Source organism: Genypterus blacodes, unplaced genomic scaffold, assembly GCF_046128005.1.
Source record: "Genypterus blacodes isolate CSIRO-AG114 ecotype Tasmania unplaced genomic scaffold, CSIRO-AGI_Gbla_v1 ptg000176l_1, whole genome shotgun sequence".
NCBI lineage: Eukaryota > Metazoa > Chordata > Actinopteri > Ophidiiformes > Ophidiidae > Genypterus > Genypterus blacodes.
Window position 1 is genome coordinate 307,501 of NW_027466977.1, and position 25,269 is coordinate 332,769.

The 25,269-nt window shown below is 50.8% G+C and overlaps 1 protein-coding gene across 2 annotated transcripts in view; it reads left to right on the top strand.

The window, feature by feature from the left end:
• gli2a (GLI family zinc finger 2a) overlaps positions 1-25,269 on the top strand; it is a 63,682-nt gene that overhangs the window by 34,142 nt on the left and 4,271 nt on the right. For both annotated transcript variants that reach the window (XM_076167814.1, XM_076167816.1), the window contains exons 3-12: positions 3,491-3,596; positions 9,523-9,728; positions 12,591-12,803; positions 18,421-18,622; positions 18,703-18,901; positions 20,552-20,662; positions 21,148-21,288; positions 22,917-23,066; positions 24,112-24,276; positions 24,413-24,694. In XM_076167814.1, coding sequence (XP_076023929.1) covers positions 3,491-3,596; positions 9,523-9,728; positions 12,591-12,803; positions 18,421-18,622; positions 18,703-18,901; positions 20,552-20,662; positions 21,148-21,288; positions 22,917-23,066; positions 24,112-24,276; positions 24,413-24,694 — 1,775 coding nt within the window. The remainder of the gene's footprint in view (positions 1-3,490; positions 3,597-9,522; positions 9,729-12,590; positions 12,804-18,420; positions 18,623-18,702; positions 18,902-20,551; positions 20,663-21,147; positions 21,289-22,916; positions 23,067-24,111; positions 24,277-24,412; positions 24,695-25,269) is intronic.

Sequence of the window (25,269 nt, forward strand, 5' to 3'; positions counted from 1 at the left end):
TCACTCTTGATGGTTGCTTACCCAGATTGCAGGAAAAAAATCAGTAAATCAGTGTGTGTGTGTGTGTGTGTGTGTGTGTGTGTGTGTGTTTGTGTGTGTAGAGCATTTGTGTATAGCCGTTGGCATGGTGCTGTGTAGTTAGGGCCTCAGCCAACTTTTTCTGCTGGAATTTCCTGTCTGAATTGAGCACCCCCATCTCTCTCTCTCCCTCCCTCTCTCTCTTTCTCTCTCTCTCTCCCTCTCTCCGTTACACACACACACGCACAAAGACTTTTTTTTGTTTTAATCATCCCTGGTCTCTAGGGGCATTATTATTATCACTGAGTACTTCCTCAAAGACATGAGCCCACTCCACTTCAGCCCGGCACTGATCTGGACATAAAGAGAGAGAGAGAGAGAGAGAGAGAGAGAGAGAGAGGGGGGGGGGGCGCTTTTCTCTCCCGCCCCTCACTGATGAGTCATGAGGCTGGAAGTTGTCTTTGTTAGTGGTGAACACCTGCATTGTCTTTAGCCACAGATCAAACTGGGGGCTTAAGGATGCAGTAAAAAGTAAAAAAAAAAAAAGAGAAGAAGAAGAGTGAAGCCGGCCTGTTTCTCGGCAGTGATGTTTGCCGCCTCATTGTGTTCAGGGATGAGTCTCTAAGCAAACACGCCGTGACTACGAGATCAGAGGCGCCGTGTAAACCAAAAACAGACGCCGGCGTAAAGGTTCCTGTCAGTCGGCTCGTAGAGCGTAGAGCGGATTAGAGCGACGCGAAAAGACCCTGAGGCCAGAGCGCTCCGACCCACAGGTGTCTGGATGAGATACCACAGACAGTTTGACCCAAAACATTGGAGCGATTGGAAGTGAAAGTCGACTTAAAGTATCATCCTCACAGAGTTCTGGATCAATTCTTGCATTTACATCATCTACATCCTTCCAACCAACTAAGCTAACTCAGCTTGTCCTCTCTGATTCATCACCTTTATTAGAGCCCAGACTGTAAAACACAGCAGGTAAACAAAGCAGTTAAACCTCTAATAACAGGCCGAGCTCCACTTAATGTGACACATACATGAACTTCACTGTATGTACCTGAGTCATCCTGTGTGAAGTATCAAAGCTCCTCCTCTGTGTGCTCGGCGAGGAACAAACAGCAAACGAGGGGCACAGATCGTCCCGCCGGGCATACCTGTCGGGGGGCCGCCGTCCCCCTAGCCTGGGAAACAATGCAGCTGTCTGGGTGATGGAAGGGGCCTGCTCAGCTATACGCAGCCTCAGGAGGGAAGGGGGTGGGGCTTCTGGTGGCAGAGTTTATTTTAGCTCCTGCACTCGCGTTCCGCTGATCGATCGAAAATGGTGGCTCTGTGCGAACGAGAAACAGAATTCATTAGTGTTATACTTTATTCATGTAAATAAACTGCCAGGATCTGAACCAGCTGCATATCTAAGGAGAAGGATAAATAAACTTCAAGGAATCTGCAGAAGAATGGTCACATTCATGTACAAGCTGAGTAAAGAGCCTGAGTTCTGCTCGGCTCGGCTAGAGATGACTCTAACGTTACACCTGAAGGTACAAATCTGTGCAAACAGTGGCACGAAACCTCAAAATGTATCGAGGGTAAAGTTTCTATACACGTGTTTCAGTTCAATTCAGATCTGCCTTACACACAAAAACTCTTCCCCAACACGAGACAATTGACAAACTCCTTATCCAGTCAGAACCTCCTGCTCCAACTTCCGGTACGGTGGCCGTTTCTTCGTCTCTGGCTTAAGGCTTGTTGACCTGCGCCCTCCCCCAGACTCTCAACCGTCTCCGTCGACCCGGAGATGTGCCAGGGTGGGGGGGTTGGGGTTGGGGGCACCTTGCTAACAAAAGCCTGAACTTCTGGCTCCACTTGTGAGACAAAGCTCAAAGTCCCTTTTCCCAGCTCTCACTCCCTCTGGCTCATTTACTGGGCGCCTCTTTTGGCTTTGTAGCGCACACGTTTGACTTGAGATCGGCCTCCTCTCTCGCACACAAAAGCTAAGGAGGGCTGCTGGCTGCGATCCAGCGGCGTAGATCTTGATATAAACACAGAGCCTCTGGCGCTCTATACGCTCAGAGAGGAGAGGAGACGGAGAGCGTGGGGCACCAGGAGGCTTTTTTACGACTCGCTCCGGCGTTGGGAGACGTTTGTACAGTGAAGCTATTTGCCCGTGAGGCTAATTTTACCCGACATCCAAGTCATTCGCAATAACTTTGAGGCATTCGCCGGTTTTACTGCTGTGAAACGAGTCCAGTAACAAATTAACGGACGGCATTTTGAAGACAAAGTTAATCCAGCGCAAAGTGAAGGGAGAGGGGGAAACTATCGCTGATTGGTCATAAAAGTCCTGTAAACAAATTCCACGCCGGTCAAGGGTTTCACAGGCCGAGCCGCCTGGAGGGGAAACATCTCCTCTCGCTCGGTCACGTGTAAACCCCGCCAGAGAAAAGCGGCGAAGAACAAGACAGCACAACACGATGATGATTGCCCCCAATCATCATAACAAAAGACTGGGTTTGGGTTAAGTAGCGGTAATGCCTTGCCTTTGTATCTGGCATCACCTAAAAACAACACTCAGCCCGTCAGCGCCTGCAGGCACAGAGTCCTGTTACGCTTTGTCTTCACAGCGCTGACTGGGAGTTACAACAAGGCGTTACTTTACACGCAACACACTGGAAGAATCTATAAGCTTTGTTTACTTTCTGTTCATTTGGCAGTAATTTGTTATCCGACATACATTAGGTCTTTATGATGGACTGGGTTTAAAGGCCCGAGCTGCCAAAAGCACTAAAAGACCTTCAGGCATTGTTCTGACACTTTGTAGACGTTGGCTTTGCTTGCCAAATAATCGATTACCCGGCATTTAAGTCAATACCGGTTGCTATCTATTAATCGCGATCCACTTCCCGTGCGCCGCTCGTCTGACTGAAGCTCCCCTCCTCCTTCACGCTCAGTGTCATTAATGAAGATTTGCTGTGTTGTTCTAATGAGGCTTCCTCGCAGCTATCAGAGCGTTTATAGCAGGAAAGGGTAGATTTGCGCATTCTTTTGTCTGTCACATCAAAGCATTCATTGTTGCGTGTAAAACCTTATTGGATGGAGCGCGGCGTTAATGAACACGGGCTGAAGCCACAGACATGTCTAGAAGGTTCCAATTACCGGCGGATTGCGGGAACTGTAAAGCGGTACGGTTACATCTCACGCTGCGCAACAGACTTGAAGCGAAACATTAGCCAGGAGCGATTCCCGCCTCAGCTTCCCTTCATTCTGTACAGTATTAAGATATTACAAAGGTTCTCTCCCCACATGAGTTCCTCTTCTAAGTGATGATGCTTGTACTTCATGAATCTGTAGTCACACTGTAGGCTTAAGGTACGATTCGCTCTCTCCCACTGAGCTAGCTATCCAAGTTGCTGTAGCACCTAAATAAAGTTAGCAGATATTAATTTGTTACCTTTTCTCTCCTCTTTTTCATTCGCAGGTCCCCATCACCTCTTTCCAACGTTTCACACGCCGATCCCCATAGACATGAGACACCACGAGGGACGGTACCATTACGAGCCACACCCACTCCACGCTATGCACGGGTGAGTAGTCCAACATGTCTCCACTCACTCTGAAAGACAAAAAGGTACACAAGGGAAACAGAGAGCGGTGAAGAGAGACGAGACACAACAGACACTTCCTCTGCTATCTCCTCTGCTAACGTTTCCCTGTGACGGACTTGGAAAGCTCTTGGTTGCTGGCATCACCTAACACCAGGAGCTCTGCCAAGAAAAATCAGAGTGACAACTCACTGAAAGACTCTCAGCACGTTTACACACACTTTGATTATAAGGCGATGAAGGCAATAAACCAAAGTCTCCTTACTCCTCAATTGAAAGTTCTCTCACTGCACAGACCCAGATCATGATCCTTTATTCCAGCATGTAAATGATTATGACACAACATAAAGGACAGTAATGTAGCAATATGTGTCAAAAACTTTAACAGTGACTTTCTATGATAATGATTCTGTAAGTTTAGCGCCTCCGTGACCTAAAAAGAAAGATTCTTATTCTTTGTACGAACGAACGCGGCATCAACATCAAAGTTTGGCTTCATAGCCTCGCCCGACCTCCTTCAGATAATCTGAAATATTCAAAAAAAAAGAGAAACAAGCAGTGAGATCAATCAAGGTTTTTGTGAGAACTGTGCTGTTACATTTAAATTCATCCAGATCAGGTGATACACAGGCAGGCAGAGCGATTCATCACACACAAAGCGAGGGACGGAGGGGAGGAAGCATCGCTCTGCGCCCAGTTTGTTTTGATTAATGTGATGCGACTCTGACAGAGCGCTCCTGCTAATTCATCAAGACCTTGATCCAGCTATCTGCTCACCCGCCTGCGCCCAAACTCACCTAATTATTGTGCGTCGTCCTGGGAAAATGGAGCAGGGTGTCGGCGGAGGGCACCTGGTGGCAGCACTTTGTTAGCGGCCCGTCGTCTCCACACAGGGCCCCTTCATCACTGTTTGCATGGAACATAATGCAGGCTGCTGGTCGTTTTGTCTGAGCTGTCACCATGTAGATACAAAGTACTTACAACCTCGCAAATACAAGAAGACCGTTTCCTTCTGTGCTATCTGGTAGGAGGAAAGGAGGTAAATGTGTAAGTGATGGTGCTGCTTGGCTCCTGTGCAGGAGCTGCAGACCCATGGACACCTCAGTGAGGACACATGTGCTCATTATCCAGGTGTGTTAGCTGGATAACGAGGTCACACATCAATGCAATGTGACGGAGACGCCTGAGATCCGATCAGAACACATACAACATAATAACGATGCAGAAGTCCAATCAAGCATCATCCAAATAAAGCATCCAGTGTGTATGTGCCCCGGCTCTGGAAGTCATTAACCAAGAGCCTCTGGTGGGATGACAGTAGAACTTGGACTTTGAGACGGCACTTATGCGCCGTTTGCTTCAGATTATGGAGTCGGGCATCTTCTATGAGAAGCCACAAACCCGGGGAAGCCAGCCGCCGTGCCAGTATGTTTGACCGGGTAATTAGCGTCTGAAATCCGGCCTTCCGTTCCGAGAAGCTGAGCTGCAACGCAAGGGATGAGAAAAACAGATCCCCCGCTCATTCCGCAGCCTGTATTTATGCCTTATGGGAAGCAGTCGGGGGGCAAATTGCAGCACTGAAAAGTTGAAATATGCCCAAGGTTTTTGTGTGGCAGCGCTGTGGTCCTGCGCCGCCCCTGTACACAAACAGATGCGGTCCAGGCAGTCTGCTTGTTCAAGGCCTGGAGCCCCACAGCTCGGAATGTGTTGATTAAATGGAGTTTACAGATCAGCCGTTTGGGTTTTGTTTCTTCCCCTCTTGGTTGTTTTGGTTTTTGGTCAGGGTGGAAGGTGGGAGGACAGGGAGGAGGGGGGGAGGGAGGGGTGGGAGGCTCTTGGATTGGTTGTCAGGGGGCTTTGACAGACATGTTGTTATCTTTTGCTGCCGGTTGCTGGCTCCAGAGCGGCTCCAGAGCGCCTCGTCGTCACGGCTAATGGGCGGATTTGGATGCTCCCCTGAGTTACAGCCAGGAATGCGTTGCTGTAAAGACAAGGGACCCATCAATCAAAAACGCTGCTCTGTCGCAAATCAATAGGCTGAGATTGTCACGGTTTATCACACGGGCCAACGTCATCTTCTTACACTTTATGGTATGTGACAGCAATGGAGCACAATAATAGATAATTACCCTGCGTTAAATCCCCGGCTGGTTGAGCTTCATTATCCCACAGGCTCACGGGGTCCTGGGCCCCTCGTTTGTAGACAGGCTGTGCTTCTCAGAGAGTACAGTATCAAGTTGTGTCCAGATCCTTAGCATCCTGACGAGGGCCCCAAAAACAACCGAGGCAGGATCTTAGCGTGTCCCTCGTGGGTCTTGGGTGGTGATTTATCTTGATCGCCGTGGCTGCCCAGAAGTACAGAAGGGAGTGTGTCACATCATAATTCATCCCACCCCCAGCCAGTAGGGAAAATGCCAGAGAGGCAAATACGAACTTGTTGGTCAGCGAGGGAAGCCAGGGGAGCAGTTGAGCAGGCAGGGGGACGGACGGACGGACAGAGAGAGAGAGAGAGAGAGAGAGAGAGAGAGAGAGAGAGAGAGAGAGAGAGAGAGAGTTTGAATAGCGAGTGTGTACGAGTGGCAGAGCGGGAAAAGCATGCGCCCAGGCTGGCACCCGCACAGTCCAGGAGTGTGTGGGTCAACCAGGGCGCATGGGTGTCATCTCTGGGCACTGGTGAGGGATTATTTTATAAGTGTCATCACCTGTGGAGTGACAACAGTGCAATGATTCAGACTTTAGATTACATCACAAAGTAAACTTTGAATCACAGCTTAAACAAAACAAGCAAATAAAACGATGTTCAGATCATTTCCTGCTTGATAACGTCAAAGGTCAGACAATCAAATAAGCCAGATTCTCCTATTTAGCCCTATGAAGTCTCTCTAACCCATTCACAATGTGATGTAATGCATTTTGTTGGCTATGTGCAATGTTACGTAGTTAAATAGTAACTTTGATTTTGCCACAACTCCAAAAATGTCTGAGCAGTAAGTCGTTGATTTGGTTTCACCTTGAATCTTTCCTGCACCAAATCAAACCAAATAATGCGTAACTGCAAACTAACTGTGAATCCCTGAGGAGCAAACAGACGTCACTGTCATCATCTAGGAATTTTGCCTCCTAGCTTATCTGTGCTATATTTGTATGTTTAAAGCTTCGCTCTGTAACACTGTGGAGACTTGTATGTGTTTTAATATCTGGTTTTATTTAACTCGCTACTAATCATGGTGAAATCTGCCCCTGCAGCCATCTCAGGTACTCTGGTATGCTCTTACTCACGGTCTTACTCATCTGCTCGACATGCTGCGCCCTGTCCAATCACTTTTTCCTCACTGCCGAGTTTTTAACAATGGAACAACAGAGAAATGTGTAATCACACGGCAGAGAACACGGAGCAAAAATAGCAATTACCTCCCAGGAAAGCGTGTCGTCTACCAACCCGCAATGGCTTCCCCCCATACCTAACGTCTTTACCGTGACAACCGTGCGCCGGCGCCGTATTACAACCTGTCTGTCTTTCTCTCCCAGCACGGCAGCCACCCATAGTGCTCAGGTATGATGGGAGTCACTTGAAATGACAGCCCCTGATTAAGAGACAGGACTCTCCCAGCGCTGTGAGGCCCCTCCAAAGAGCTTCCTATTCAGCCACTGTGACTGAACTCAAACACACACACACACACACACGTTTCAAGTAACATCTTGTCAGGGAAAGGGTTGGCTCAACAAGGCTTCAATAATCGTACCTGCCAGACAGGACTATTATTTGCAGCCTCCTGTCAGGCAACAGCAGTAAATTTTACCTTATTATCAAGGACTCCAATACGCACTCAGTCATTTGAGTGATTTACCGTAACCAGAGCGGTGTGTGTGTGTGTGTGTGTGTGTGTGTGTGTCTGTGTGTTGACACGCTGGCTTGCTAGAGGCCAAGGAACAAATAACTATGGTTGATGGATTTAGAGACCTCAAGCTCTATTCTGTGGGGAGAGCTGAAGAGAACTGACACAAAGTTATATTAGATTATATCTCATTATACTTATTTCTACTGTTTTGATCACTTTAACCGTTGGGTCTGATCAGCAGTGCCAGTTTACCCAGGTAGCCCTTCAGTGGCACTAATCTAAGGCGGCGTTGCCAACCTGCCTATGTGTTGCTTAGAGGCAGGAGCGAAGGAAGTGTGTTTTTGTGTATGGAGCGTCTGTTTCTTCTCACTTCTCCCCTCCCGCCCCGAACAGAGGGCTCTTTATGGTTGTTTGCAGGAGACGAGCGGGCCTGACGGCAGAAAGTTGGCCCTCAGACAAGGCCGGCAGTCTGGAGGCGCTTACTGGAAATGGAGCGAGCGACGGGGCTCTGGGTTGGTTGGCTTGGCCCCGAGTTGGGCAGGGCCGAGCTGTGTGCTGGTTGGCGTCCACACAGAGAGAGTGTATGTGAATGAGCGAGGAAACTCTGAAGGAGGGGGTGATAGGGGTGAGGGGGTGAGGGGGTGTGAGCCAAGAATGCTCGCAAGGTCTCAGGCCTACCTTTCAAAGACGGAGCCAGCAGCTCCAGCCTGGACCAGTCACACTCGTGCTATCAGAGGCGTATCCACAGAGGAGCGGGATCACGTCATCAGGCACAGTAAGCCTCTGAATGAAGAACATCAATGCTGTCAAAACACAAAGAGACAAAGACGTGGGAATCAAACATGTCCTTCAGGAGGTCTAGTCTCCATTTGACTGCAGTTCCCATTCAACGAGGTGCAGCGCCCGTACGAGTGGAGCGACTCCTCAATGACGCATACAGAAGCTCTACGGCCGCAAATTGCAACATTGGAATTTGAACAAAATTGCCTCGCCGCCGACAGTGAAGTGACCTCCTCATCCAGATTACGAGGAGGACAAGTCCATAGCTCACTTTTGACTCATGGTTACTCACAGACGCGTTGTGAGGTCCTCTTCTTCTGCGTTACAGTGAGTCATCAGTCAGGTCAGTTCTTCTGAAGGGGAGGAAGACCATCTGCCTTCATCGTGGTTTATTACCTCTTCCCCCCTCTTTTTAGAAACCTCTTCAACCTCCGTCTCTGCTTTCTCTGGTTCAGGATTTTGATGAGAACTAAAGCTACAGTGTCTGGCTTTTTATATTTTATGGAATTAGCTAAAATTCTCATTCCACCCTGTTAGCATCCATCAGGTCCCTGTAGGCAGGGCCTTTCTGAGGACTGAGGTTCTCCCAGGTGTTCCTTACCACACACACTGAGGAGACGGCAGGCAGCTTATTGGGGCTGTAAACTCTTGGTAGACATAAGTAGTTGTGCCCGTTCAAAGGGTTTTGGTGCCAGCGGCCAGCAGACGTTTTTATCTCGAGTTCAGCCTTCGGGCGCTATCGAGAATTACAGCGCTCGCTTGTCTGTGTTCCTGCGAGCGGGGCCGATTCTGCCAAAGACGACAAACTTACTGTAGAGCCCGACGTGACCGGCAGGCTGTCGGAGAACTTCAAAACCTAGACTTTTAACAGAATCTATTTAAGGTTTGGAAACATCCGGATGTGCCCTTTCATCACTGAACATGTTCTACTCTACTGTGAGGAACCCTTCAGCTCCGGCCCACCCAAACACACGCAGAGGACGCTTCACTCTCAGGGCTCACAGGCGCTAAAGAACCCTCGGTCTCGACTTGTCTGTAGCTCCGGGGCTTAATAGGAGAAGGCGAACGAAAAGGGATTATTATGTATTAGCCGTGGGACTGGGGAGGGGAAAGGGGCGGAAGAAGATCGAGACGGCAGACACTTCTGCGGAATGACAAAAGTTAAGGCTTGTCTACGAACACGCCTGTAAAGATCACTCAAGATGATGATTGCACACAGTACAAATAACCTAATTATATATCTCTCTCTCTCCCTCCCTCTCTCTCTCTCTCTCTCTCTCTCTTCCCAGGCCTCCCGGGCTGACGGGCAGTCCGATCATTTCAGACATATCGCTGATCCGCCTGTCACCCCACGCGGTCGCAGGGACAGGCGAGTCCCCCTTCAGTCCTCCTCACCCTTACGTCAGCCCCCACATGGAGCACTACCTCCGCTCGGTGCACGGCAGCCCCACCCTCTCAATGATCTCGGCGGCCAGAGGTCTGAGCCCGGCTGAAGGTGAGATTTACCTCCACAGAAGTATAAACTGATTTTGTGTATGTGATACCAACTTACATACTAACATTTATTCCTAAATCTTACTGACTCCACCTGTTCCAGCCTCTCTTTCATTCTCTCCCCTTCTTCCTCTGAGACATTTCAACAACAGAAGCTTCTTGTCTCCTCGTCCTGCCATCAATCAAAGGGCGTACAAGTCAAAGCAAATCCCTCTGCTCCATTGTAACCGTTCTAATCCTTGTGTAATCCATACGTACGCCCTTTGGAGATGATGTGCTCTGGCTGGAGTCCAGATCATCTATGAAATTAATTGTGGGATTCCGTCTCAACACTAATAACAGAGTAGTTGGACGGTTGAAGTGTTGGTTTTGGTAGAAACACATTCAGAAGTAAGGTTTCGTTTACACTGCAGACTTATGGCTTTCATGACTCATGCTGTAAAGTCATTTAAGTAGTTTTAGTAAAAGTAATTTAGCACTGATACACTTGATCCGTTCCACATGATGTCATGCGTCTTACACATTACACTAGGACACGCCCACAGGATCGCAGGCACACGGCGAGGTTAGGATCTAATCGCCATTGTAAATTTTTCGAGACGCTCGGTCGTCATGTGTCCAATATACACAAAAGTAAGAATCTGCAGTAAGCCCTGTGGAAAGTCCTCCACATGTTGGCCAGTCTGCAGCTGCCTGGATGAGTTAACATGAAGGAGGCGAGATGAGAGCTGGGCGGGTTTAGAATTTATGTATCCTGTTCAGTATAAACCAACTCTGTCTGCTTGGCCACAGTTCAAGCATGGACACACACACACATACGAACACACACACACACACACACTTACACACACACACAGATGCAGTAATTAGTCTTACACCTTATACATTCCCTACCCTACATAGAGTGCTAAAGCACACCTTTCATCAAGCATATTATGGAGTTTTAATGTGTGTGTGTGTGTGCAAGTGTTGTCGTTTCTCAGTATGCACAGTACATACATACATACAGTACGCCTGGTGTACCCTCAAACGTGTCCCCTCGCTGCTAAGTGATTGCACACAGGCCACTTTCCTCCTCATTTAAGTAAATGTTTGGGTAAGAGAACTCCTGGAAATTAGCGCCGACGCAGACGCGAGGTGTCCCCCGACTATTGAGTCTACGCGATGACAGAACTGTCCTCGCTCCCCGTTCGCCCCGAGACGAGAGGAGCCACAGGCCCGCACCGGGACCAATAAATCACCGAGCGGCACTCTGTCGGCAAGTCAGGCCTCCCCGCCTTTCAAGAGAAGTAATGCGGAAGAGATGCTGTCACTGATAAAGTGGCAGGGAAATATGGCACCGAATGGAGGGCATTAAGCTCTGCAGAACATAAATAAAGTCTGAGGCGCTCAGCGGAGCATGAGTAAACCTCTGATAGTGATACCAGAGTGCCAGACAGGTTTTGGAGGCTGTCGTTGAAGCCAAACAGCTTACAGTCGATTCAATTGGTGCTTCGTTACCCAGAATTATTCACAACAGGAAGTACAGGAGTGAGGTCGTTGCTCGCACCGTCCTCTAAGCAGGGTAAAGAGCATGGGAATGAAACAAAGCAATGTCTAAGGAATGGAGGAGATTGACTTCTCAAAGAGATGTTGAAGACAGAATGCTAACTTTAGAGGGATGATTGCTGAGGCCAGAACCAGAAGAGTCGCACTGCAAATCCCAGCGAGGCCTAAGCACGGGACAGTTAGACTCCATGTTGGGTCGGATCCAGCATGTTGGAGCTAAATATGGCTCAGGGAGGGTAATTTTAGTATTGAATTGGGTCCAGGGTCCTCGGGGCAAACCAAAGGGTCCCGGGTTCAAGAAAAGCTAAACATTTAGTCTGGTTTTACAGGGACCGGTGGTAAAAGAAGCCACATTGGTTTCAAACATTCCCCACATCCCTGTGCGTTCATAATAAGAGGTCACACACACTTACACCGGCACAAAATGCTATTCTGCAGACGTGGAACGTGACCTGGCAGCCTGGGAGAAGCCAGCCTGCCTCGCTCGCTCGCCGCTACCAAAGCACAAACACACGGCCTGTGCACGGTTACCGCAGCCGGGGCCTAATTGGTTTTGATGGATCCAGCGAGTGTGTGTACGTGCGAGTGTTTGCAATTGTACGCCGAGGTGGCGGAGGCTGCGGTTTCGCTCGCCCCAGTGTTCCCCTCGGCCCCCGGCCAGTCATCCTTACCCCCGCTTCCCCCAGAATGCATATTAATCTACCATCACCTCACACCCCTGCCCTCTCCACACACACACACACACAGGGGGGAAAGAGAGGGAGCAGGAAATGAGGCAAAGGGGATTGAGGGACATAGAAATCAATCCATCCTTCACTCTTATGGCGCTTGACACGTTTAATGCGGCTTTACTGCATGCAGGTGTTAACACATTTTACGTCAGCGTTACCTTTTAGACGTGTGGCGTTCAGAACGAGCCCGTCAAAACGAATGCGTGTGCAGGACAACAAAAGTGCAGGAATGTAAGTCCTTGTTCCCTCCACCTCCCTCCCTCCCTCCCTCCCTCCCTCCCTCCTCTCTCGCTCCCTGGAGATGTGTTTCAGCAAAACTCAAAGACCTCAGACGTCTTTTATCAAACGTCTTGTGCCTCGGGGCGTCCGACGGTGCACAGATCTTCATATCTGTTCAACAGGGCGCTCGTTTCCTCTCTTAAGCTCTGCACACAACCTCTCTTTCTGTCTTTGCTTGTGTCAGACGGCCTTGATGTCTGCTGAGCACAGTAGTTGCTTTTGTTTGGCTCCTCAGAATGTCAAACTCTTGTAAATTCATTTTGATTTTGTAACTCGACTCGTTCTCTCTCCCGTTTCTGCCGCAGTGACCCACGAACACTTGAAGGAGCGCGGCCTGTTCAGCCTCCCACCCCCGCCGCCGGGGGCCAACCCCACGGAGTACTACCACCTCATGGCCAGCCAGCGTACCCCGTACGGCGACCTGTTGATGCAGAGTGGCGCGGCGGCAGCAGCAGCAGCAGCGGCGGCGGCGGCAGCAGCTGCAGCTCATCTACCGGACTACATCAGCCCCGTGGACGGTGAGGACCCTAAAAGAGTTGTTGCTATGTTGCCTTTTGAAAAGTGTGTGTGTCCTTGGGTGTTGGGGATTGTTGTGGTTCCATGACGATCGCACGAAACCTCAACAAAGAGACTTTTGGACTTCCTCCTTAGCTGTTGCCTTTGTCCGTGGTCAATGGCGGTACATTTCCATCACTATAGAGACGCCTGTGCCTGTGGCGAGCAGGACCGGGCTGAAGTCCTGCTAAAGCACTTACCGCTTTGACGACAGCACAATTTAACAGCCGCCTCGCCGTGGCGTGTTGATACCATCCTCCTATTCTTCCTCTGGAGGCTTTTTTCATCTGAGAGGCTCCCACATCAAAGCGTAGAGACTCTTTCAGATTTATATACGTGGGACGGCAGCAGGGCCGGGGGAAGCTGAGGGGGAATAAACACTGAAAGCCTCAAGGTCGGGAGCTCGTAAAAACACTTCTGCCCTCAGTGTGTGTGTGTGTGTGTGTGTGTGTGTGTGTGTGTGTGTGTGTCTCAGGTGTCGGGTCTATTGTAACAAGCAACGTCTGACAGAAGAAACCCGGTGTTTGAGCGTCGCAGGGTGCTGGAGTCTTCATCTCTGCTCTGACTCGGCTGTTGGCTCAGTGCACGTTTACACTGACACACGCTGGAATACACAGCAAGTGTGTGTGTGTGAGAGGGGGAGGTGGGGGGTGTTTGGACACACACTCACAGAGGGCAGCCTGTTCTTTCATGCCCGTTTAGAACCCCAAACTTCTATCAAAGTGACGGTCAGGCACCAGAACGAACAGGCCAACACATCCAAGAAACCTTCATCCCCTCCTGAATGGCGAATAGAAAGCAAGTGGAGTGGAAAACCGTCGGGGTCCCTTTCTCGATGCCCGATAACCAAATACGGCGCTTGGCATGGACGCTCTGCCTCGCTCTGGTTCCCTGTCGCTCTCTCTTTCATCCCCTGCTCCAAACCTCCCACCCAGAAGCAGAAGGAAGTAAACGCTCTCGCCCCAGTAAGACGCCGCGTGCCGACGGCGCAGGCGACCGCACGTACAAGTAGGAGCACAGCGGAGGAAGAACATAGATACGGGCGTCGCTCGGTGATTAATCTTTGTAGTTATGTCCATCATTTACTCGGACACGGTGCTGAGAAGGACAGGAAAGGCGAGGGGCCTCCCAGACACTGTGGACCTCTTTGCCTCTCCTCCTCCCTCCCTCCTCCCCTTTTCCCTCTCCACCTCCAACCACCTCACTGACCGCTGCCGTGCCGCCATGTTTGAGGAGGCTGTTTGCTCAAATAGCCACAAACCCCCCCCCCCCCGCCCACCTCCCTCGCCTCCAGCCTCTCCTCCAGCAAGACATCCACACGCCTGACCCCCACCCCCCCTCCCCCCCACAGGCAGGTTTTATTTGGTGTCCTAGCCTGGCAGGTAGTGATGTGGTCGGGCTTTGGGGCCGCGGCGCTGGTCCGAAGGCTCTTCCACTGCGGCCGGCGGACACAGGGCCCGTATTGACCCACGCGGCTGGCTAATGGTCGTCGCGGGCAGCCGTGGTCTGAATGAAAAGCTTTATGTCCGAGCCAAGACGCAGGAGGAGGAGGAGGAGGAGGAGGAGGAGGAGCGGAGGTGGAGGTGGCAAATATGCGCTCCGACCGCAGTCGTTAGTTTTGGACAGCAGCAGATTAAATCCATATTAAAAATCAATTTATGCGCTAATATTTAACAGACCTGCCGCAGGAACTGAGAGGACTCAGTGAACCCAGAGCGCCGCCCCTCCGGCCCGCTCACCCCCCCCTCCCATCCTCATTTTCCCTCCGGCCCGTTTCAGGACGAGTGAATAGGCGGACTTCAGGCCGATGTCGCTGAGAGAAAAAAGTGGAAACATCAGTAAGGCCGCTTCACCGTGACGATCTGAGCCTCTTAAAGACGGGAATCTCACCCAGAACCGGGCAGGAAACGCCTCACCCCACACTAAAGCTTCAGACATCAACCACGCCAGCACGCAAACCCACTCCAGATCATCACATGTTGTTGTGAGTCGCTGTGTAAACATCAATTAGCTGCCCGGCCCTGTCCGCCCACGCCGTCAGACAGGAACCGGCCCGGCCCGTGACTGGACAGGCCCGCTGAGCAAACACAGCGTTTACCATCCGGCTCTGTGGGCCCCCGCCGAAACGCTTCGCCGCTACTCTGACTGCCTTTGTGTGTGTTTGGGGGTTTTCACACGTTAATCACCGCCCCGTGTCTGACAAGAGCAGACCGGGCTCATACAACAAAGACATGCTTATCTCCATGGAAACCACGCTAAGACAACAAGGCCACTCCCACTACTGATCGCTGCTTATTGGAATCGATTTCAGATTGATTGGTAGTAGGAGGACCGACTCAAAGATTAACACCAGTATAGTGTGTGTGTGTGTGTGTGTGTGTGTGTGTGTGTGTGTGTGAGAGCGAGCAGGCATGTGAGGGGGGGGTTGAGGGGGGGGTGGGTGGTTGGGATTGGGCGGAGCAGTATCATGGTGACTTGCGGGAAGAACGTTGAAGCTCCCACGACAAACGCGGCGGCCAAAGTAAACGTCTGCTGCCGTCCCGCTGAAAAGAGATTTTAGTGTAGATGTGGCAAAGGGAGAGGGGGGCAGACAGATGTGTGTGTGCTGATGTGGTGGGGGGGGGGGGGGGGGGGGGGGCAGTCCCTTCAGGCTGCATACACAAACACTTAACTATATGTTGGTTCGTGAACACACGGGTGGAAGTGTGTGCATAAACACGCTGGCAAAACACAACGGCGGCTTTGGGCTGCACACCGGGCGCTCATTGAGGGACCGTGCGGGGACCCCCCTCGCTAATAAAGTTCACAGTGTTAGCATTAGTGAGATTTAGCCGGGGAAAATAAACATGTTCCCACTCCGAGAGGCTTTGGCCTGGAGGGCGGCTGGGGGCCCAAACCCAGGTTTGGCACCGACCCAGGGCGCCCGTACAGGAGGGCGTCGGCTCAGAGCCAGCAGAGGCCCCGACGCTCCACAGTCAAGGTCAAAGAGGGCAAGCCAGAGCGGTCAGGGCTGAGCGGTGAGACCGGACGGTTGGTACGTGCAGCGTCACAGAGCGGAGGGAGCGGCGAGGGAGGGAACTCTGTCATTTGTACGACAGTAAACGGGGATAAAGCCACACGCTTTCAGTTTCACTCCTTCCTGTGGATGGAGGGAGGAATGTAAGCCCCACCCAGTTCTCACACTGCGCTCCAGGCTGATTGTTGCATGAACAGGAAGTGACCAGCAGATTCAGAGGAGCTTCAGACTGACAGACGCAGCAGCAGCTCACAGTGTCTGAACACAGTGAGCTGGTGGATCCATCATGGCGTCCCTGCGTGAGCGTGGAGCGGCCATGACACCGACACAGCTGGGTGGGTTCTGGGGATTAGCAGCACCCTTCAATTATACCGTTTCTATTTTCCACAAAGCCATTTCAGTTAAAACAGCAAAAGCAAATGCTTAAAATAATCACTAACCTCCTGCACATGGACACACACACACACACACACACACACACACACACACACACACACTCCTCTCATTCTCTTCTGCTTTTAATCGATGTGTTCTGAAGCGCCTGTAATTACGAGGCTCTACGTACGTATATCAATCCAGATCCCACAATTACAACCAGCGCACCCTGCAGCCCCGCCGAGTGCTCACTGGAGACCGGGACACACACAACATCACATGGCGACACACACACACACACACACACACACATACATATTTTGCATTGCCATATTACCGCACGCTGCCTTTGGCCCCTGAGCGACATCTGTTTTCTCGCTTTCTGCCGGAAGCTGCTCGCCCTTTCAATTATAACCGCCGCCACCTATAAAACACTCCTCTGCCAGAGCGGTGAGGGTTGTCTGTGTGTGTGTGGGTGTGTGTGTGTGTGTGTGTGTACAGTTTGGTTTGAGCGATGTCATTTCTTTTGGCACAGCACCAAGCTAAGTGAACGTAGCACAGCGGGTCTTTGGCCTTAATGATGGAACTTAAAGCTCGGAGCTCTTCTGAAGCACGTGCAGACTTGCGGGGGTGTGCAGATGGAGGTTCAGGGCGGCGCGTTGGGCCGGGCGCCCAAACGGGTTAACGCAGGCGCCAGCGGGCCGCCGGGGCCGCCGTGCCTGCTTCCTGCCGTATATAGTGGAATATTAATTCACCTATCTGCCGTTAAATTTACTGGCAGAGACACAAACTCGCCTCGGCTCAGGAGCGGCAACAGAGCGACCACGTGAGGCGCACAGAGCGACACAGTGAGGTCATCGTTCCCGCCCCTCGACCCTCCGTGTTTCTCCCTGCGCCAAACGAAACGTGACACATTTATTTCTCATCTGCACAGAGGCACATTCCTGAGCAGCGTTTGTTGTCTTTGCCAGCTCTCTCATCTCCGCCCGTGTTGCGTTTCCCTTCGGGCCCCTGGCGGTCGTCTGCCGTCTGAAGCTTCCCGGGGGCCGTTTAACTGAGCGCACATGCCTGCGCCGCTTTACGACTCGCCACCTCCGCCGAGCTGGAGGAGGAGGAGGGGCCCTGAGTTTAACGGCCCGGGGTCTGGCCCGGTGATTACGGCGAGGCCTGGGTCCGTTTGGTTTAAGGGTCAGAGATTGGCTTCAGACGGACACCGGTGACGCTGACATGCAGGGAGAGTGTGTGTGTGTGTGTGTGTGTGTGTGTGTGTGTGTGCGTGTGTGTGTGTGTGTGTGTGTGTGTCGGGTCACTGTGTATGAACTTAGGTGAGTCGTGATGGGCCTATTATGAGTTTCCTGTTTCCCAGCGCCTCTGATGATGCCTGCCATAAGAACTAATTACTTGCAAACACAACCACACAGACACACACACACACACACACTCTACTCTGCTCTCTGGACTTGGGACCACCTGTTGGCCTTAAACGGTAATCTCTCTCTCTCTCTCTCTCTCTCTCTCTCTCTCTCTCTCTCTCTCTCTCTCTCTCTCTCTCTCTCTCTCTCTCTCTCTCTCTCTCTCTCTCTCTCTCTCTCTCTCTCTCTCTCTCTCTCTCTCTCTCTCTCTCTCTCTCTCTCTCTCTCTCTCTCTCTCTCTCTCTCTCTCCCACGTGTGAACAGTGAACCTGATCTCCATCTCGGTGTGTGGAGCTAAAATAGTTCCCTACATGTTTATGGGAAAGTAGCTGCTACCTTTGTGAGTCGGCCTTGTTCTTTCTTTAATGGTATTCTGAGATCAATTTGCTTAAATTGCCTCCATTTAACTTGCCGGAGTGCGGCGCTCTGAAAGAGATCGCTATCGACGTAATTACAGAGAATGATTGGCCGCAATTCATTATGCACAAGAGGAGGCGAATGTTAAAGAGAGATGCGGGCGATAGCGGCGCAGGTTAGCGTGCCTGTGACCTCCACAACAATGCTGCGGACCAAACGTTTCTTCTGACGCGGTTCAGACTAATCGCTGCTTTCTATTGAGGGTAAACGGAGATTAAATGGCGGTAAGTGAGAGGACCTTGGTTTGTTCTCACGGTCACAACATCCAGCTTCTATTTACCAAAGAGTCCAGTTTGTGTGCGTTTGTCCTAAAGGTTCAGATTTGATTGGTTGATGTCCTTTTTGTGTGTGTGTGTGCAGTGTCACGTTTCTCCAGCCCCCGCTTGGCCCCTCGTCTGAGCAGGAAGCGAGCGCTGTCCATCTCGCCGCTCTCCGACGCCAGCATCGACCTGCAGACCATGATCAGGACCTCGCCCAACTCCCTGGTGGCCTACATCAACAACTCTCGCTCCAGCTCGGCCGCCAGCAGCTCCTACGGCCACCTGTCTGTCAGCGGCATCAGGTAGGTAGACGCCCGACGCGTACGTCTTCAACTCGCCATGAAATGTATTTAACTGATGAACCCTTTCCCTTCCTACTCAGCCCCTCGTTCAGCTTCCCTCATCCCATCAACCCGGTGGCCTACCAGCAGCTGTTGTCCCAGCAGAGAGGCCTCAGCGCCTTCGGCCACTCGGCGCCTCTCATTCAGCCGTCTCCTTCCTCTTTCTCCGCTCGCCAACACCCCCTGACGGCCTCGTCCATGTCTGTCTCCCATAACAGCTCCAACTCTGAGGCAAACCAGGTGAGATCACTTTCTGGCAAGGCTCCTACAGACACATTCATCTCAGGCCTCACTATTACACATAAGCGTTCACGTGGAACCAATTAGACATTGGTGTAATCGTGAAGGAAAGTAAGGCGAAAGGCGTCGGATTGGCCAACCTGGAACCCGGGCTGCACACACTCTCTACCTGACTCGCCCTCAGGGAGAGAGAGAGAGGGTGAGGGGCAGAGAGGTAGAGGTGACAGAGCAGAACCAGGATATGATGCAGAGATGACACATCCCCCACCAGGCCGAAGAACAGGAAGAGAGGGAGACGTAGAGAGAGACGCTTATCTTACAACCAAGAGCTGAAGAAGCCGAGCGGATGGAAACACACTCATTGAGAGGCTCATGCGACCTTTAGTGGACAAACGTCTCAGTTTCTGCACGGAAACGTTTGGCAGTGAAGTTGAAACGTGACGATGGTAAAGTCAAAGCAGACCGGCCTGATTGTCGGTTGTTTACAGAGGCCTGGATTTGTAACCGAGAGCGTATTCAAAGCAGATGCGACTCGGTTTTGTTATTGTTACTACGCACACAAGAGGTCAGGCAGCCGCTCGGACCGAGGCTCAGACGAGCGGTGTTGAGAGAATGGAGAATATTTCTTGTTGAGTTCTGTGTCAGATCAGAAATATGCAGACGCTTTCTCTCCCGTTAGCGTCTCCATCTGTCTTACTTCCTCCTGTCCTCTCGTCCTCTCTCTATCAGCCGCCTGTATACACTCCAGCCTCTCCTAATGTAAACTTCCACTCGGCCGACCTCTCCCCCTCACGCCGCTATCAGCTCCGACTCAGCGCTGTGTTATGCTGAGACGACGCAGCAGGAGCGTCCAAACACAGATTTAACTATTTTGCTAACACTCAGGCGAACAGACACACCCATATTAAGACACACACACACACACGCACGCACACACACGTTCATTCGGGCCGCATTTCAACAGTGATCAGAACCACATTTCCCTTTTGGGTTCCGGCCAATTGAATGAAGCGAGTGTTATTGAAAGCGTTGGGGCCCCCCGAAGAGCCCGACTGCACTGTAGCGGCTGGGTGGGATTAAGACCCCCCCACACCCCCCCTTCCGATGTCGGACCCCTCCAGTGAACCTCCTACACATACACACACACACACACACAAAAAGGGCAGACATGCTCAGAACCCCGCCGCCGCATTGTATGTTATATTCTTTTTGTCTCCAGTAAAGTGGAGAAAGGGCAAATCTTTCTTCCTCTTTCTTCGTCTCTTTGTCGAGTTGAGAATCGGTCTGCAGTTCAAAGCCCCCCCCCCCCCTTCCCCCCGCCTGCACCCCCGACCAGGCGGCGTTTCTCCTCTGAACTCTGGGTAATAACTCCTCTCCTGTCATATTTCCTTTTGGCTTTGCCGATCTTAAAGCAGTGTAAACTGTTTAGTCTCGGTGGCGGGTCACTGTCTAACTAATGGGCCGGGCGGAACCCGTACAGCTCGCAGCTCTTTGCAGAGATCTGCTGTCAGCATCTCTCCCCGTCCGTTATCTTACTCTCCTCCACAGCAGCAGAGGCACCAACATGAAATAAGGTGGTTATAAAAAAGTGGGTTGATGAGGAAGAAGGAGTGGAAGTTAACAACGCTGTCCTCGTCCTCTGTCCTTTAGAACGCCGGTGGAGACCCGGCAGTGAGCAGCACAGTCAACCCAATGACCACCAAGAGGTCGAAGGTCAAGACGGAATCAGAGGGTCCACTACCCATATCACCCTCCACTCAGGTACGGAGACAACTTTATTATTAAGAGAACGGAAACAAGACCGGGCGATGTATCATAACGATGTTTAGATGTTAGCTTACATTAGACATCGTTTCTTTATGTTCTTCTCAAGCCGGTGTTGACCTGCAGGCACAAACAAAGAGTGCAGTGTCCTCGTGATGACGCCTAGAGCGGCGTCCAGAGCGCTCACTCTGTCACCATGCTCTACCACAGAAAGCTAAATGGCCTTAGCCGCCCATCAGAGATCAGAGGGAACACAGACTTTCTGCTAATTGCAATTCTTAATTCAGCCCTAATTGATGGCGGCAGCAGGTTTAATCAATGTGCAGATGTGTTGCTGCGACAACTAGAAACAAATCATTAAGCTTAAGAAGCTGATAAGATAAGAAAGATGCTAAATAATGTTGAATGCTCCGCCAACGTATTGACCAAATGGCCACTCAGTGCTCAATGTCTCACGTCTCCTCCTCCTTCCCTCTCTGCAGGATCACGTTGGAGGGATTCTGGACCTGAGTGAGGAGCTGGACAAGGACGAGTGCAAGCAGGAACCTGAGGCCGTCTACGAGACCAACTGCCACTGGGAGGGATGTGCCAAGGAGTACGACACCCAGGACCAACTGGTTCATGTGAGTGTGGAGCCACGAGAACCAGGAACACAACTGCGCACACACACACACACACACACACACACACACACACACTGGGTCACATGATGCCTTTATCATATCACAGATGGACTTGTAATATTTTCAGAATAATCACAAAGAGTTAAAAGAGAAGAACTCCTCGTTAACCCCAGGCTGACTGAGTCTGATCAGAGAGCCGCTCAGTAACTGATCTTTTCCTGTTGGGCTGACACGCGTAAGGTTAATGAGCCTGCGAGCTCCCACCAAACCTCAAACCCAGGCCCTGCAGCTGTGCCCCCAACCCCTAAGCCCCCCTGACCTCTGACCCATAACCTCTCGCTCTCAGCAACACTCAACCCCCCCCCAAAGCCCAAAGGATCGGTCGTAAATCCATCGTCATGCCAGCAGCTCTGGAGTTTTAGAACTTCACGCTCCTCATTTCCCCCTGAGCGCTCAGGACAACTTGTGTCCCTCTGATGGGGCGGGGTAACGTGTCGGCCCAAGTGTCCAGCCAAAGACTCTATGAAGGCTCACCAAGGTTAACAAATGGACGACCAGAGGATCACTGGTGGACATGAAGGTTCTCAAACAGACGGATGCGTGCTGATCTCAAAATTGGTCCAATTTGCAGACATTTCTTTGAATAAAGTGTAGTTCTCAGAAGCAAGTCGCAGAACAAATGCCTTAAGTCCTGGGTTTCACAAAATGTTCTCAGAAGGAAACCAGCCCACACCTTTGGGTTTCTCTGGTTTCCTCTTCCTCAGAGTAATCCCATCTCAACATCTCCAAATTATGTATTCGCTGTAGTATATAAGCTGAAAATAGAGGTCTCTGCTGGGCCACACACTTGTTTCCACTCCCCCTCCAAACCAAAATAGTTCTCGGCAGAATCGCCGACCGCTGCGCTTTTTGCTGGTGAAACAGCGGCCACATAAGTGGAGCATTGTGGGGCTCGGCGTCCTCAGGAAATGAAGCGGTTCCTCTGGGTGTGTGGCTATTTGCATGTGGTGCGCAAGATGAGAGTTTGTGAGTGCGCGACTGCCGGCCGACGCGTGTTTGTCCGTAACATAAGCTGGTTGAGTTTGTGGCAGGGACCTGTTGTACCTGCGGGCCAGGAGAGTGTGGTCTCGCCCGGGTCACACTGCAGGTCGGCACGTCAAACACAACCGCCAGAAAGTGAGATTTAAGTCGTACAAAAGGATTCCACATGCTTTGGCATCACACGGGAAACCGCTCTGACTTCCTGATCCCAGAAAAAGTGTAGACAAAGGAAGATAAACGTGAATGTGTGACCACCTCCTGTTCCTGCACGCTGAGGAAGTTCCCTTTCCCTGTGAAAGACGCTCAGACAGCCTGAAAAAACACTCGCTATGCTGTGTGATAGTTCCTTCTCCTGTTGACAGACGCATAATAACCCTCAGCCCTAATGTATGCCTCTGTGTGTGTGTGTGTGTGTGTGTGTGTGTGTGTGTGTGTGTGTGTGTGTGTGTGTGTGTATGTGTGTGTACACATATTGGGGGGGAGAATCATTTTGGTGGGAAAGAAGAGGAGCGTTTGCTGACTCATTCTTCAGTCGCGTCCCCCTGAAATCCTTTGTGCTGATTGAATGATGTGTTTTGTCTCCTCAGCACATCAACAACGACCACATCCACGGTGAGAAGAAGGAGTTTGTGTGCCGCTGGGAGGAATGCTCGCGAGAACAGAAGCCCTTCAAAGCTCAGTACATGCTGGTGGTTCACATGCGGCGACACACTGGGGAGAAGCCGCACAAGTGCACAGTAAGAGCTGCATGCTAACGTGTGAGGTTATGACCTGACTGACTGACTGACTGACTGACTGACTGACTGACTGACTGACTGACTGACTGACCAAAGAACCAGAACGGGAACATTCGACCGTTATCCTTAACTTATTGGATGGAGGACTGAGAGGAACTTTCTTATGGGACGTGCTCACATTGCTGCTAACAAATAATCAAGAGTTTTATCTCTAAGCTCAACTGCAGCAGCGTTAGCATAGCTTAGCAGCCGCTCAGTCCTCCCCTGCAGCGACGCCAAAGTCAAGTATGAAGAATATAAAATGTAAATCCGATTTTCTTTCTGCTCATCGCCAGTGAATCTCTGTGTTGATAAATCTTGAGGGCTTTGCCGCCTGCGTTTGCTGGGCGAAGATCAAACTGAGGCTCTGTTTTCTTGGCTTCAAAGCTTTTTCACAGGGTTTATGAATGCATTAAAACGCAGGAGGGGGCTAACAAAGCTGATTGACAGTGTGGGTGTGTAATTAAAATGTGGAGACAAGCGTGGGGCCATGGGTCCTTATTAAGACCATACTGTACATACGCTCTGAGCTCAAATCCCCACATGCATCCCTCCTCTCATGGCATCCGCTCGCTTTAAGAGAGTCTTCAGCTTTTATATCCATTTTTCAGTTAATCCGGTTTGATCCTCATTCACTTTCAAAACCAATTACATTCACAATGACTGCTCTGAGGGAATACCAAATTATGGCTTGTACAGTACAAGTGAACACAAAGGCTAAACACAGGATTCTCTTTGTCTCAACAAAGCACACAAGACAAAGAGCTGTAGCATACCCCACACTCTGCTCCGATATTTTATATAATAACCCTTTTTTACCAAAGTGTACCCATGCTTTGCTTTTCTGTGGCAGACCGCAGCAGGTGGGCAAGACGCCAAGAGTAGATTGCTTTTGAAAAGAGACTTTTCCTTTTTTTTTCTCCCTCCAGTCCTTTGTGGTAACCAGCTGCCGACAGCAAGTATGACATCAGTCTCACTGTCTGTCTGTCTGTCTGTCTGTCTGCAGTTCGAGGGATGCGCTAAAGCTTACTCGCGCCTGGAGAATCTCAAGACCCACCTCAGGTCCCACACGGGGGAGAAACCGTACGTGTGCGAGCATGAAGGCTGCAACAAGGCCTTCTCCAACGCCTCGGACCGGGCCAAGCACCAGAACCGCACGCACTCCAATGAGGTACGGGGCCGGCGTTAGCTTACTTAGATATCTACTGACTCAGCCCAAAATGACAACACTCCTCGTCATAGTGAAATTATAAGTTACGTAGGACATAATTCCCATAATTAAAATCAAACTCACACACTCTCCGCAGAAACCATACGTGTGTAAGATCCCGGGCTGCACCAAACGCTACACAGACCCCAGCTCTCTCAGGAAGCACGTCAAGACCGTGCACGGACCCGAGGCCCACGTCACCAAGAAACAACGGAACGACGTACCGCCGAGACCTCAACCGCCCAAAGGCAGCGGAGAGAACGAGGCAAACTCCAAGCAGAGCGGCAGAGGTGTGGATGGCAAGATGGAGGCCAACAGCACCTCCAGAGGAGTAGAAGACTGCCTGCAGGTCAAATCCATCAAGACTGAGAACTCTGTGGTGAGTCGTCGTCGTCACTCCTTCCAACCCAAACCTGCTTTTTATTACCTCATAAAACGTGGAGGCGGAGGTTTCATGTTTGTGCAAGAAATTTCCAAGTTCTGTGAAACGTTAAAACAAACTCAGATTCTTGTGTTAAGCTGTTGCATGATCTCCTTCCTGAAGGCGCGATTCTGTTTCCTTTTCCACTTTACTAACATTGTCTTGTCTGTCGATTATTGTCCTGATACTCTGTCTGCTTCCTGTCTAACTCACCTCTTTGGTCGTTGCTTGAACATGCTTCTCTCACCCTTGTAACTCCCCTAATGGACAGACGTCACTGAGGTGAGCCTTGAAACTGTCTGTGTTTATATTTGAAACTATTTGGGTTTTGGCCTTGCTTTATTCTTGCATGGTGAACTTTTTTTCATGGTAACTCATCTTCACACTATTGAAACATGCTCAGTTACAAACTGCTGAAACACTCATGTTGACCTACACAGGAGCAAGCAGCACCACGACTCCTTCAAAATGCATTCTTTTCTCTCTCCAAGATGTACAGCAGCCTCTGTTGGATGATGATAAAAGTCCCCTTC